This window comes from Macaca fascicularis, chromosome 9 (assembly GCF_037993035.2).
Source record: "Macaca fascicularis isolate 582-1 chromosome 9, T2T-MFA8v1.1".
Lineage (NCBI taxonomy): Eukaryota > Metazoa > Chordata > Mammalia > Primates > Cercopithecidae > Macaca > Macaca fascicularis.
This window is the reverse complement of record NC_088383.1, coordinates 92,807,213-92,823,680: the sequence shown is the minus strand read 5'-3', so window position 1 is coordinate 92,823,680 and position 16,468 is coordinate 92,807,213. Positions and strand designations below refer to the sequence as shown.

The window sequence follows — 16,468 nt, the reverse complement described above, 5'->3', positions numbered from 1 at the left end:
CTGGGTACTGGAAATACATAGATATATAAAATTCTCTTCTACAATTGCAGAGAAAAAAGGCAATGGACCAAGAATTCCGTCTATGTCCAAGTTGGCTGTTTTAGAAAATTTATTTCTCTCATTCCTGATTATTTGAGATAAAAGACAATTGAAATTATTATATCATCAACTGCATTAGAAAATCAGGAAGCTGCATGTGACCAGCGAAATGGGAGCATATTTTAACAGAGAAGGAGACAGATAGAGGGTGGGAGCTGGGGGTAGAGAGAGTTAAATTATGAGTCTCTGAAATGTCAGACTCAACCATGTTAAAATGCAGAATATAACTTCATGTTGACTCTGCTTCTTGCCACATTTATGCTGTCATTTAGCATTTCTATAAACATCATAAACTGATCATATGTGAAAACCTTAATGTTTATGTAATTACATTTTAAAAATATAAATGAATAGGTGGTATGTTAGGAAACACAGTTTCCACTCTTCTCAGAACTTGGTGGCATGAGTACATGACTGAAATGAGAAAAGAATGGGTAGAAGTTTTAAAATACACTTCTTTCCTCCACATTGTTCTAAGATAAGAGGTTGCAGAGCAGGCTTTTATTATCAGGCTGAAATACTCAACATATAAATGTGAAAATAGTTACTGATTTTTATCCCCACCTGACAGAGTAATGAGAAATCATCTTTTCAAATGAAAATTTATTTTTGAAACATTGTGTAGTGAATAACAATGCATTTTAACTTAAAACTTCTAATTCAGATTCTTCATACAGTAACATAATATTTTTTAAGGAAGAACAGGTATTTGGATAAAGAAATTGGAAAGCAGTGAAGGTGTCGATAGATTTTTCAAACTATAGACAATGTTTGAATCTTCCATACATGTGCTTAACTGACCACAAATTTAAAGTAGATTGCAATGAAAAAAATACCAATCTATAACTAAAGATTCTTATGATAAAGATCAGAGTTAACTACTGAAAACCAATAAAAAAATTAGAACAAAAATTTCACATACCATTTGGGAATAGAAAGAAACTATCAATAAAATGTGTAAGTACTCAGTATTATTTTGAACCTATCCCTCAGCCTTATCGCTATGTAATTTGCAGGCACCAATAGCCATCTGCCCTGAGAAAAGATTATTAGCACTTTTGGCCTATTTTACTAATTAAATTCAAGTGGTATATAAATCTCACTTATGGTATAAAACGAAGAAGGTGAAGCAGAGAAAGAGAAAAATCAAAGCTCATGAAATAAAAGAAAGAAAATGTCTTCCCTTGAGAGTCAATATTCAATTACTTCTGGCTCTATGACATAAAAATGTTTTAAAACAATATTTTATAGTAACTACTGAATCACCTTTGGAACAACCACTTAAGTGAATAATACGTTTTAACATCCCTGTGAACAATGTGGTATAATAACATAAATGACATATCACATATAAAATTCAAGGCAAACTTTTCTCTGTATTTTAAAAAGATGGTTTTGGCCAACCTACAGTTGCAATTCTATTACAACTCTCAGAGTCTGTAATTAGTGAAAAAGACAAATTGAGAGAGGGAGATTAACATCTGTGATTCGATGGTCATTGTCACAAATGTCCTATGTCACTCTGACTATATTTTCTCATTCTTCCTCTGCTTTCTCTTAATGCCCACAAGACCTAAAATCAACAGGTTGCAATATTAGTCATTACATCATCTGTTCTCATCTTGATTAGCCAAGACCTGCTGTTTCTTCTGCCTGACTGAAGCTAGTGATGATTGAGAACAACAAGGAAACCTTCCTACACCTTTCTAGGAAAAATAACAACCAATTTCTTTATAAATATTGAAACATTATTTATATGAAGTATTCTTAAGATTAAACACACTTGGGTATTTCTCCTGGGTTCCACAGTTTTAATCCTGAGTCAGGGATTTATAGACTAGTGAAATTTCTATTAAAGTAACTATTAAATTGATTCGGATTTATTTAGTTAGTAATAATTTTGCTGCTCGTCTACCCAAAATATACTGACCAAATATTTGGTTTGGTTGCTCTGTGTAAATTCTGCTTCTCTTTATGCTATCTCCATTAAGTAATAGATTGACTTCATGATTGTTTGCAAGGAAATAATCAAGTTTAAATTACTGAAATGTGTATGCTAAGTGGTTTGTAAAATTTTGCATATTTTCTCATAGAAAAAAATGTAGTTTAAAATACAGTGACATCTCATATATCAGGCCATGAGACTTCCGCCAACATCAGATTTCCAAATTTACTGGTAACCAAAAAAAGCATCTAAGAGTCGCAAAACATTTGCTTGAATCCATGTACCTAATTCCCATCTTAAGCTTCATGATTTTTCAATAATAAGAAAACAAACAAAAACACAAACTTTCCCACCAGGATACTAGAAGCTGTAAACTGAAAGAAAAAAACTGTGAGAAAGGCACAATAACAGAATAAGTTAAATGTCACAGTCAGAAATCAAAGGACAAAAACACAATATGAAGCTGTATATAGAGAGAATATCATGGGATGCTGACTGAGATGATCTGGGGGTATCAAGATAATAATAAATTATATTCAATGACCTCTGATTGAATTAGTAGAGAAATACATGCTCAATCTAATTCCTATACAAAGTATCCTATACTAAAAACCCTTGCTTTGGTGCTTGAAGGAATAAGCCCCAGACTTCATTGCTTCCAAAATTTAATATGCATATAAACCACCTTAGGATCTTATGAAAATGTGGATGCTTGTTTGGTAGACTAGGAAGTATGGTCATGATTCTATGTTTCTAATCTCCTAGCTGATGCCACTAGGTTTTTTTTTTTTTTTTTTTTTTTTTTTTTTTGCAAGGGTATGGAATGCATTAATTTTCAATAAAATAAGGCAGACGAGATGTTACTGTATTTGATCTCAAATATTTTCTTGGAAATCTGAAGTAAAAACATACTACTCTTACAAGTTGGCAAGTTTATATTAAAAGAATTCATTCACTTTGGAAATAAGGAAATAGCGTAATAATAAACAATTTTTAAGATGTGAAACATGTAAGGGGAAATAAATAATAGTGCATTATTCAATCCTTCAACCATATATTAAGCATGCATAAGGAAATTTCATTAAAACCTGAACTTGGTCAATACTATGCAAAATTTGAAGTGAGCTACATCTATATCATACTAAGTAATATTCAATAGAATGCTGAATTCTCTTAATCTATATTGTTTCATTCTTTTTACATCTGGAAAATAAGCAACACACAAGGCAAGTTTTTTAAAGGATATTCTGTTTTCATTTCTATTTATGATGAAACACTGTGCTTTGTTCAATGGTAAAAAATCAAGACTATGTTCTTTGATTTTAAAAAATGCCCAGGCAATGATTTCCTGGTTCTGGATTTTAGGCACATAAATATGTGCATTAAAATATTCTATAAATAAACTGAAAATGGAAGAAGTTAAACATAACATTTGAAGTTATGAATTCATAGCTTTTATAGGCTTCCTATATTATATAAATTTCGACCCTGCCAAATTCCTTTACTCTGATATGCTGGGTTTACAAACTATTAAAGTCTAGTGACATTAATGGGAGACTTCCCTATTCTCATCATGTCTTCCATTATGAAATTGTCATTCTAGATGCATTATTGTTTACTAGAACCTTTCTCACTTCCCTAAAAGCTTTGTTAATGGTGAGATTCCCATGTTGCTCCAAACAATTATTTAACTTCGAGTGATTAAACTTAATTATCTACCATATTTGATATGAGATAGAGGGACCAGGGAATATTGTAAATAATATTGATAAAAAGACATATGACTTCAAGTGGTTTCCTAAAGGGTCAAGATATAAATGTATTTATGGTAAAATGTGAAAACCTTTATACTGGACAATAAAGAAAACAAACTCATGATTTAAAATAATTTACAGGTGATTCCCTCATTTACTTTATTTTGCAATTCTAGCTTTCATTTCATTTTAAAAATTAGGGCAGTGTAGACAGCAGCTGTATAAACTCATTGCCTGTAAATATCCTCCATTTCCTTTTTGCCCTTTTGGCTATGGAAAATAAAATTACATGTACTAAAAAGGTTTTGTGGAGCTAGAAATGAGGCATAATCTATATTAATCAATAAAATATAAATTACTTAGTAATTATTTCTTGTTTATTAAAACAAAAAAAATTCAAGACCCAACAAAACAGCTAAATGTTTAAATGATAGGTTATTTAGTGAAAGTATGTCCAGAAGGATTTTCTGGGAAAAACAATTAATTGATAACAATATGAATGCAAATCTGTCTCTTTTAAAATTTTAAAGCATATTGTTCAAAGTTTTAGCTTGTGTGCACGATATAAATTCCATACATTGTCTTCTCAGTGACAATAAAAAGCACAGTTTATTAAAAACAGAAGTAAAAATTAAAATATCTTTTAAAAAAATTGGTCACAGTTTTGTCATTGGTATATGGAGGTTATTCCAGGGACCCATCCAAAGCTCTTCATCATCGGACTGTGTGTGGTCACTATGAAATTCCAAAGCCTCCTTGATGTTCTTACTGTCAATCATGGACTCCTGTTCAACTGTGCTTTTCAGCCTGTTCCCTAGTGTCTTCACTGCTGTATTGTCAGTCCCCACAGGGCAAGGGGCAAATGTAACCAGAGTTGGTCTTGCATTCATTTTCTCAGTAGAAAATGGCCCCTTTGATAATGTGTTCAGAGGCACATTCTCCTCATGTGTCACTGCCAACTTGTCTAGTTTCTTAAAGTGCCTTCCCAATCGAACAGGGGAAGCAACTTTTAAGTTGTCCGTGAGGCAGGCACGGCGGGTTCTCACCACAGAACCATTCTGTGCAATATATATATTGCCATTGATATTACTGTGGATACTAGGATGGTGAAGACGGTGTCTCTGACATTCAGGAGCGCTGTCTTCTCCAGTTGAGCTGGTTTCATACTCCCGATCTACAACTAACTTGATCATTCTTTTTCTTGCCCACTGACAAAATAAACAAAAATATGTGAGTCACTATCAAATAAATTAAAAAGGCAACAATTACATTGCCTGTGAAATCCAAAACCATGACATTTAGAAAGCTATCAAAGGTAAATCACTCAAGAGAGATAGAAGGAAGCCAGTCTTTATTAACATACATTTCTTTTCACCAATCCTTTATTGGCTTCAGGGCTTATTAATGTTTGAAAAATGTATTGTTGAGTTGGAAAGCAGACATTTCCGGAAACACATGTATTCTGTTAGATCAAATTGCCGATCCACATGGAAAAAAATGTATTACTTTTATTTAAGGAGCTGATCCACTATTTGACAGCTGCTATACTATTCAGGAAAGTTAAACTGAAAGGAATGAACAGCTTTAGTATATTCTGTTCATAGTAATGCTTCTATTCCCAATATTTTAAAAATATTTTTAAACCACATGATTCTAATTTGTAATGTATTCTCTAGTTAGCCAAAACTTTTGTATAATTTAATGCATTTTGTATAATTTGATGCATTTATTTACTTGACTTTATTTATTTACTTGATGCATAATTTAATGCATTTATTTACTTGATGTATCCGGGTTTTCTGGGTTGTCCAATTAAATACACTAACTTAAAAGAAAATATCTTCTCAGTCTGCATCATTTACCTAGTAATACACAAAACTGAAAGCTAATTATACTAAACTTTCCTTTTGTAAGCAACTGGACGTTTTCACAAATTCATTTGACTTTTACCAATCAACATTAAAAATAGCAAGAAGCAAGGGTTAAGCAATACTGTGTTTTTCTCAAAATACTATTGCATTTTTGGAATATGTGAACTATCAACACATTGCATGCATTCTGATTTTCAGAACTATATTTCAAAATTATAGTTTATTTACCTAGAAAATAATTTATAACTGTTACATTTATTTTTAAATCCACTGTAGCTCATAATAAACAGAAAATAAGCTGTAATAATTTTTAATTGAAAATGTTATTTAATTGAACTCCTAATATTTGAAGTTGCAGATACAAACTTATTTGAAGATGTTCATAATTTTTATAATACCTTTGCCAGTTGAAATGTACATATATGCAAAAGTAATCTGTTAAAGATAATTTGTTGAAGCTTGTCTTAGTATTTATTTTGAAAGATGATATAAAAACATATATATATAGTGTGTGTGTATATATATATATATATATATGCCATCCATTCCAATAGACAGAGTATCACTGATAATACATAGTGCCACATTGCATTAACAAAAATCCTACCAGTAAATATTAAATATTGATTAGCTGATTGCATGTGTTCTGATTTACTAATATAGGAAGGATTAGTCAGTTTTACTCTAATACAGTCTAATATACAAATCGATTTGGACAGCATATATATTCACTTTTCTGGTATGCTTCTGATCATAAGTCATACCAAAATCATGATCAATTTCCTCCCTTTCAAGTGTCACTTTGGAGAACACACAGAAGGCACTGCACACGAGAGCACTCATCACAGCAAAACTCCCACCTACTGTGATCTCTTTTAAAGTGCTGTGTTGTAACCTTCAGAGTTTGCTCCTGGCGACTTCTTTTGGTTTGCATTCTTGCTTCTGTCATACGCTGGCACCTGATAGCCCCATGGACCTCCAGACTGACTTTCGCTACTACTGCTACTACTACCTGATTCTGATTCCTCCTCACTTTCCACACCTCCTTCCACCGAAGCTGATTCTGCACTGCCTTCTTCAGGGACATCTTGAGCTTCAAGGTCTGTACTTTCTTCCACAGGGACCGGTCCACTTTCCTCTTCTTCTGAGTGTTCTTCTTCTTCCACCTGAAGTTCTTTTTGTTCTTCTTGTGGTTCCTCTTTCCTACCCTTGACTTCCTTGACCTCCTCAACAATGGGCCTTCTTCTTGCAAGCACAATGTTTTTCCTTGCTTCTTCTCCTTCTGACTCTGTGGATTCGGATTCTTCTGATTCAGGGGTAGAACTCTCCTCCTCCTCAGAGGGTGTCTCTGACTCAGATTCCTCTTCTGTAGTCTCAGACTCACTGAACTCAGACTCTTCTTCACTGTATTCAGTATAGTCACTGGAGGATTCCTCCTCTGATTCTACAGTGCTTTCTGTTGCTTCCTCTTGGTCCAGAGTGAGTTTCAAATAATCTTTATCGTCTTCCTCAAGGCGTCTCTGCCACTCTTCACCCTCAAGGTCAACGATTCCTCTTTTATCAGCTAATCCTCTAACTTTCTTAAAAATCATGGGGAATATCCTGGCTCTCTTCCATGTTGTATATGTAGGCTCAGCTGCTGGTGGTTTTTCGATAGTTACAACTACTTCTTCCTCCTCACTAGGCTCTCTAATTTCAACTTTTGGTTTTTTAATTTTCTTTGGCTCTTCCTGAAAATTGTGAAAATGCAATTGAAGTGTCAGCTTAGAGATAGCTATGATATGACCTTGTCCCACGTAAGTTACGCAGGAATGAATCTGTGGGTGATAGCTTCATGAATGTTATATAACTGGCTTAAGAAAACAATCACAAAAATTTCTACTGTATATAGACAGAACGTGATTAAGAGAAAGTAAATTATTTTATTTTAGCTTGTACTTTACAATACCCAAATACATTAATTTCCTTCTTGTTACTCAAAGTTTATTTTGCATCTTAGATCAAATAAAAAAGAAAGAATTATTGCCTCTTCCTTCTTCTGTCATTAGACTTTGGTTAATAGCTTTCTGTATTCCCTTGAACTAAATTTTCAATAATCATGAAAATATGACGATTTATCTTTTTTTTTATGATAAATCTATTTTATGAAATTTTACACATGTTAAAGCCACAGTGACATTTATTTGTTGTTAGTGTTGTTTTTGTATACATTTGCCAGGTAAATAGTGAAGACAAAGTATAAGAATGTTATAGAAATGAGTCATGCTAATTTAAACATAATTTACATAATTCCTTGAAAATTATTAGTGGAAATAATTTACTTTTCTCTGATAATTGAAAGGTGGAGACTATATTTTTTCATGACTTTTAGTTTGAGAGATAATGTGGGAATAAAAATAACCTTTGTATTGCAGAACTTTAAAATATATTTGATTATAATATCTTTATGGAGCATGATTTAGAATTTTAGGAAACATAATTTTTATTGTGGCCTTTCCAAATGTTTAACACTTTAACAAGGACATAAATTAAATTATCAAGAATTAATTTTCCTCCAAAGACAAGGCAATGAAATGGTCAGCATTGTTAAATTTCTATGGAAAATATGTGCTAAATGAAAGGAATTTCTAAAAGTTGAATGTTCTATAGCTGCCAGTCATGTAGGGTTAAACAATATTTTTCTTGGATTATCTTACATAATAAAATTACAGTAGTTACCTCTTCCTCCTCATATTCTTCCTCAGCTTCACCAACCACCTCACCATATTCTTCTTGTCCAGCTGGTGGTAACAATCGACGGCGACTCCCATATTGAGGCATTTCATACCTGAAATATAAACTTACAGCTTGAAACAGTTTGTCATGTGATTTCTGTAGAATCTACCATGAGTGATCTGTTTCCTTCTTTCTCTTCCACCATTCAATAGACAGATATTTACACAGCACCTATCAGGCTCCCTGTAAACTAGTTACAAAACTGTAGAGTAAGAACTGCTACCTGATGACCAGTGATTTTTTTGCCATAATGGTACCCTGGAATAACAATAAAGACAGTTGAGTTATTTCAGATACTCGTTTTTGGAGAAACTGAAACGAGGAAAAAGCCATATTGTGTCTTAACTAGCTGAAGAATCCAGAACACAAAATAGATGCTTTGGAAAAGTGTAATGGCTCATTCACAACACAAAATCTGTACCTTGGTAGCAAAAAGTTGTTTCGAACATGGTCTGTAATGGTCTTCACAATTTTCTACAGTATTTTTTTGGAAAGCAGCTAATTTATATGTGTATAAGTGACTTTTGAGACACTTATCAGTGAATTCTAAGGTACATTTTCTGCTTCCCAACTGCTCTTGGGCAAAACTTTAAACTGATCAGATAAAACATTAACATCTCATACGAAAGAAATGGTGAATTTAGGAATTGAGCAAATATGTTTGACATCTATTTCCCATACAAATAATTTTGAATAATTTTACCGCATTTCTAGAATTGCAATCAACGTCAATGTAAAATATCAATATGGAACTCAATATAGAAAAATGGTTAAAACTTGGTTAAAATTAAAGCTTGATGTACTATTCATTTTTACTAGCGAGATTGACATGACATTACAAATTCTAGTAATAATAATCATTTAATAATTTCCTATTAATAAAATATTAAAATAAGAATCTGAATTTAAAAATATGAAGATGTACCCATGCTCATAACTGTAATAATCTTGTCCATATTCCTGGCCAGGATCAATTCCAGACTCCATGGATAATTCCTATTGTTCAAAAAGAAAAATTATATTTGAAAACAAATTCTTATCACGTTTCAGCTCAAAGTCAGATTTCCACACCTAGAATTCGATGATTCTCAAAACATTCCTGCCAAAATAATGTTAAATACAAGTGTCAGTTAAAGCAATTAAAATAACTCTATTTAAAAGTGTTAGTCAAACCTATTCATTTCTTTTCTGGCTGTAACTATTTGATACAAAATAAGGTTATATAATTTGACCTGAAGGGGAAAAAGTAGATTTTTTCTGATGGCAAATCTGTTAAAGCTTGCAGATGAGCATTTTCACTTGTTGTTGGATGTGTTTTAAAATTATCAATAGACAGTTAATATTTAACTCAATTTTAAGATAAATTATTATGTGATGTTGGCCTTAAGAAAAATTATAACACTATCTACAGCATTGTTTTCATCTCCCCACTAACAGTTTTCTAGTACCCAGTATTCTTCTATTCATTAAAACTGTTCTGATAAAATCATCTGATAACAAGAATTTAAGTTAATGTGTGATGCTTCCCAAGGATGTTTATACTTTAAAACATACTGCTAACTCTAAATTTAAGTGGTTTTTTTTGTTTTGTTTTGTTTTGTTTTGTTTTGAGATGGAGTCTTGCTTTGTTGCCCAGGCTGGAGAGCAGTGACGCTATCTCGGCTCACTGCAAGCTCCGCCTCCCGGGTTCACGCCATTCTCCTGCCTCAGCCTGCTGAGTAGCTGGGACTACAGGCGCCCGCCACCGCGCCCGGCTAATTTTTTGTATTTTTAGTAGAGACGGGGTTTGACCGTGTTAGCCAGGATGGTCTTGATCCTGACGTCGTGATCAGCCCCACCTTGGCCTCCCAAAGTGCTGGGATTACAGGCGTGAGCCAATGCGCCCGGCCTCTAAATTTAAGGCTTTTAAAGGAAAAAAAGAATTTGTTAGAATAGAGGCACTTTTAATATTTCTAGTTCTAAACTCTAAACATACAGATTTTTGTCAAACTCTACTCTTAGAGAAAGGTGTTTTTCTTGAGACATACATGTGAAGACAGTTTCTGATAACTATCAAATGCAATTTCTCTACATTTCCCTTTTCAATTCTACTTTAACATGTTAAGCAGGTTAAATGGCAAAGGTTAACCAAATTTATTTTGCAATGGAATAAGAGAAGAGAGAGAAAAGGATAGGTACTCACAGGAAAATAGATTGGTACATATTTATATCATCTATTATTTATAAAAATTTAATTTTGTTGATCCAGGAATAGTAATGAGTCAGGAAAAAAAATGCCGTCCTCTGAGGGCACAAATATATAATTTACAAAGTGTGGAAATTTGCAGCCTGCATGATCGATATGGACAAGGATCCTCAGTTGTGCTTGGTGTGGCCAACATCGTTTTTAAAAATTGAATTCATTACTAACAGTGCTAATCAGAAAATGACATCAAAAATGTGGATGTTGGTTTCTCTTGAAAAATAAAAAGATAGAAACACTAGGATCATATTTTTACATTCCAAGAATCTAGTTGACCAGATTAATTTTTACAGTAAGCATGTTCTCTCCTTTTTAAGACAGTATCCCCAACAACATTTTTCTACATTTACACCTTAGTCACTATGAAATCTGCCATCTGCTATTGCTTTGTGTCTAATAAACTCCATTCACTTACATTACTACCCTAGATCCTATAGGTATTTACATTTGCATTACCTCTTCTATATTACAATTTTGCAGTTTACAAATAGTTTGTGAACCTACTCTAAAGGAATCCAAGTTTGATGTTAAAACTAATATAGTTTGTTCACCAGAATGACTAATATTTAGAAAAACCCACGATGAACAATACTATGTATTTGCAGGGACACAGAACAACTAAAACTCTCATCTACGTCTCTAGAGATTACTAACTGGTAAAACTTTTTAGAATATGTTTGGCAATAGTACTAAATTAAATATAATCATTTCTTCTTTCGCAGAACTTAAATTTATAGTTAAATACCCAACAGAAACATGAACATTTGTGAGAAAACACATTATTCGTAACAGTCCCAAACTGGCAACAATGCAAAAGTCCATGAGAAAAACACGCTACTACATCACACAACAACATAAATGATTCTCCCAAACAGAATGTTGAGCAATATAGGTCAGGTACCAATGAAATATATTGTATAATTCTATTTATATAAATTTCAAGAACAGACTAAAGAATATGTTACAGGCCAGGTCAGTGGTAGGGGAAGAAAAACTGATATCTAGGTGTTGACACACAGGAGCTTGAGGTGTATGTGCGCTCTGTAAAAATTCATCTAGTTATATAGCATGCTTTATACTTTTTCATGGGCATAGGTTTTATTTCAACAAAAGTGTATTTATTATAGGAAGGTTGAGGCGGGTGAAGGAATGAGGTTAAGAAAGACCTGGAAGAAACTGGGACAAAGTTAAAGTCTAGATTTAAGTTATTTCAAACTAAGTACTTTGTAAAAACATGTTTCCTATAGGAAAGCTAAGAATTTTAAGGTATGTAAAACCCAGTGTAAAGATACTGGTTTAAAAGAAGGAAATAGGTCTCAGAACTAATATTTTCAAACTGCTTGACCAATGAATGTGTAATTAAATACATATGGATACTGAGAAAATAACTTCTAACAGTTTTGAAGTAGACTTTTAACAACATTAAGAAATAGTAGGAAAGACAAAATAAAAATTTCAAGTAAATATTTATGGAGAAATAATGCAACTCAATGGATTTTGGATTTTAGAAGTCAGCATCAAAGAATTTTCTTTACATAAATACTTTTTTTTTTCATAAAGGGAAAATAACACTCAGCTCTTGCTAGCTACAATGCATATGACATCAATTGCATTAAAAATGTAATAAGAAGGATAGAAGGGATGGGGATAGGAACCCAGGAAACTCAGCGAGACAGCCCTTGATTCAGTCACTCTGTATTTCTGAATTGGGTAAAGAGGGATAGGAACTAGCAGAAGGAAATAATCTAAAGGTACCTCTTGGATGCTTTCACCACCCATGAATGAAGAGTAGAGCATCATTCCTTAAAAAAAAAAAAAAAAAAAAAATTGAGGAAGGAGCCTGGGTGCGGTGGCTCACTCCTGTAATCCCAGCACTTTGGGAGGCAGAGGTGGGCAGATCAAGAGGTCAAGAAATTGAGACCATCCTGGCCCACATAGTGAAACCCCGTTTCTACTAAAAATACTAAAATTAGCTAGGCATGGTGAGGTATGCCTGTAATCCCAGCTACTCGGGAGGCTGATGCAGGAGAATCGCTTGAACCCAGGAGGTGGAGGTTGCAGTGAGCTGAGATTATGCCACTGCACTCCAGCCTGGCGAGAGAACAAGACTCTGTCTCAAAAAAAAAAAAAAAAAATCGAGGAAGGAACTCATGACCAGTCAGACCCATGAGTCAACCTAAACCAGCAATGGAATCCTGGCCCTTTCTGCTGTTCCACACAGTCCCAGTTGACTATAACAACCCCTTAGTTGGTGAAACCTAGATTTTAGAAAAGTATGCAAAGTAACATACTACAAAGTGATTTTTTTGGGTAGATCAAGCACTTAATGTGATTTTTAAAATTCATTTTTGCTGTCCACATAGGGAAGACATAAATTAACTTAATATTTAATTATTATAAACATTTATACTGATGCAAAACAAAAACAACAACAATAATTGTAATTTACTGAATTTCTTTCTGTTACATTCCAGTTGTAGAGTTAGGAATTTACATAGTAGATATTACTGCCAACATCTTATAGAAGATGAAACTGATGTTCAGCAGATGTATATCTTGACTAAGGTCTTGCATAAAGTAATTGATGTTTGGATTTCAACCCTGAATTTTCCAATTCAAATTTTCTGGAGACCTCTCCATGAAATTTTTGCTAAAACCTTATAAAAGTTTAATATTCCTGCCACCCAACCTCCAGATTTTGGAGAGTAGATTCTAACCAAGAAATGCCTCTCTTTAGCAAAGATAGAATTCTGTACTAAAGGAAAAGGAATAAAATTTTTGTAAGTGGAGCTTATGAAATACTAAATTTGCCATAAAATTAAGGTAGGATGACTGTATTTTTATTTTTAATTACATATATAAATATAAGTAAATAAAATAATATGTATTTATTATACAATCTTCTTCACATTGCAGAAGAAAATGCCATAGGCAATTTGTAATGTATGTGTCCAAAAGAGGTATTTTGAATCACACAAAATGATATTTATGTACAGATATCAGCATTCTGTCTTTAAACTTTGCATAAGCTAAATCTGACATCAGGAATGGATAGATGAATTCAGATTGATTAAGACAAGTAACTACTGATCAGGTTCATTAACTGCTTCATTCAATGAATGGCTTGTATTTATTAGGAATAATGGCCTTATTTGTCTAATTCCCAGAGAATGAAGCTAAACATGTGGAACAACTTCAGGAGGTGATTTCTCGGTTTCTTTTCTTTTTTTTTTTTAAGTTATTTTGAAAGACTCTTTTCTTTTCCTTTAAAATTATGCCACATTGGCAGACACCCACTCTGCCTACCTGAATTAATACAATAGATCTTAAAGTCACAGTGAAGACTCAGTGAGGTTGAAAAGAAAATGAAAATTGATACCTCTGGTTTAAGAAGAGAGGGCCTCAGCAGTTGCTGTTGCTGTCAAAGGAAATTAAAATAGAAAAAGATTTAGAAAATAATTCAGATGGAAAGGTAGATCATGATTGAGAAGAGAGGAAAAAAAGGCGACAGTTTAAAACGTGTTTCCTTGGGATTATTCATTATTCATGTGTTAGCTACCAAAAGCATTAAATATTTTAACTAATTCTTTATGTTGGAACATAAAATAATAATTCATTTGTTTTAATTTCATCACTCTTTTAGTTAATGACAAATTTAATAGCCTTAATAAACAGGAAATCTATACAGATTTTTGTTTTGTTAAGCTTCACAGTACAAAGAGTTATTTATGTTTCTAAAAGTGTGTCATATAAATACTTTTATCAAGTTTAACTTTGTTTTAAGTTGCCCTTCTTTTTTTCCTTCCCAATCACATTAAATATGATAAGGTTCATTGGGAAGAAGAGTAGAACACACAAAATGATAAAGTTGTAATGTATTTATCAACATATTTAAGACATGCTCTCCATTTCTTCTCCTTACCAAAGTGTGGATTTCTTGCATTAAAACATTAAGTGTGTTTTCAGAATGATTAGGAAAGTCATTAATTATCAGATTTGGTAGGAATTGCTTCCTGACTTTTCCTTCTTTCACTTGTACTTATTTAAAGCTAATACAGTCATCATTGATCCGTTTCATAACAATACAGACTTCAAACAGATAAAAACAAGATACACAATTCAAATTTTGGGGTTAGTAACTCTTTGGAGGGAAAACAGCATATTAGACTAAGTATTGGAAAACTGGGTAGTGAGGTTCTGGGAGGTAATTCCATCATCGAACCCACTGTTTAAACTGGCTAGTAGAACAACCATTTGACTGAAGGGATATCCTTTTTATAATACAGTTGTTGGTGAGTTAGTTATTTTACTCATAATGAATTCCAAAATGTAATCCAATTAGGTCATATACTTATTAGGTCACATACTTCTCTTGATTGAGAAGCTGTATGCTAAATCAAACTAGGTTCACAATGACTTCATGGATAACATCACCTGCAGTACAGCTGGCCAAATACTGTTGGCCAGAATGCCCAATAGGTTCTCTGAAGACACAATCAAATGAACACAGTGGAAAACCTAGAGCTTTCTACCATTCTGATTATTTTTAAAATCTTTAGGATCTCAAGCTTCAACAGTGATAGGATGGAGCTTTGAACTGGTAAAAAGATCAGAAGTTAAGTAGTCCTATTTATTTGTTTGTTTGTTTGTTTGTTTAATTTTTGAGACAGAGTCTCACTGTCGCCCAGGCTGGGATGCAGTGGCATGATCTTGGCTCACTGCAATCTCCGCCTTCCCAGTTCAAGCAATTCTCCTGTCTCAGCCTCCCAAGTAGCTGGGACTACAGGCAGTAATCCTACTTTCTAAATTAGACGTCTAGCCTTAGACAAATGAATTTTGGGGAAATGTCAGAATACTGAGTAACAGCAATGCAGAACAAAAGAAATGCATCCTTAAAAAGGTAAGCAAGTTGATCATTGACCATTCAATAACAGACTTAAAACCTCAAAACAAGTAAGCAACATATATAAAAGAAAATAAATAGCATAACATACTAATACGTTTTTGTTGAAATCAAAGAAAACAACCTAGTTCAAAAGAATGTACCTTAGTCTTGCCTATTACACAAGTACTTTCCTACTACGCTTGTTATGACATCAATACCATAAAGCCCTTACCTCTGATCCATAACCTCTCCTGCAAGGCAGAAATAAATAAATCAGTATTAAACATCTTAGACTTTCATATTAAATAAAATGACAGATAAGGGCTTTTTTAAAAAAGTCTGAGTAAAACTGAAAAGATAATTTCTACTAAACACTATCTCAGTGGAAAATATATTTTGTGGCATTATCAAAACAGGAAGATCATGGTTTCATGCCTGAATTACTAAACTAATGATCAACCCAGAGACTCATTCCATATGAGCAACAAAACATGCAAAATCTATTTTATTTCAATAGTGCATCATGACAAAATGTGACTCTCTTATTATCAGTTGGGATAAAAAAATATTATACATGATCTCTGTTGTACACAAGTATTGATACATATACTAATCCTTAGGGGAAGAGATATGTTTTATACATGAAGAATGTAATAAACATAGGATGAAAATTATGTCTATGATTGAATATATTCTTCCAAATGATTGTATGATATTTTCTCTACGTCAATTTAATTCTAAAACTAATACAAACTCTTGACTGTCCTTTCAGGGTCAATTATAATGTTAGAAATTAAATGAAGAGGTTTTTAGAGATTTAATAGCCAAATATTCAACATTACATAAAGATTTATAAGGTTCACACATCACAAGATGGTGAAACATTTGACTATACTT

The 16,468-nt window shown here is 32.9% G+C and overlaps 1 protein-coding gene across 6 annotated transcripts in view; it reads right to left on the bottom strand.

The window, feature by feature from the left end:
• Positions 1–687: 687 nt before the first annotated feature.
• Positions 688–16,468, bottom strand: part of PCDH15 (protocadherin related 15) — a 1,788,406-nt gene continuing 1,772,625 nt past the window's right edge. For 2 of the 6 annotated variants that reach the window (XM_065521087.1, XM_065521090.1), the window contains 5 exons: positions 15,804–15,822; positions 14,066–14,104; positions 9,370–9,440; positions 8,388–8,496; positions 688–5,006 (listed from right to left, as the gene is read on the bottom strand). In XM_065521087.1, the coding sequence (XP_065377159.1) occupies positions 4,455–5,006; positions 8,388–8,496; positions 9,370–9,440; positions 14,066–14,104; positions 15,804–15,822 (790 nt within the window). In that variant the 3' untranslated portion in view covers positions 688–4,454. Of the gene's footprint in view, positions 5,007–6,529; positions 7,400–8,387; positions 8,497–9,369; positions 9,441–14,065; positions 14,105–15,803; positions 15,823–16,468 lie in introns of all 6 variants that reach the window. The other 4 variants (XM_065521088.1, XM_065521091.1, XM_065521086.2 and 1 more) reach the window with 3 other exon arrangements.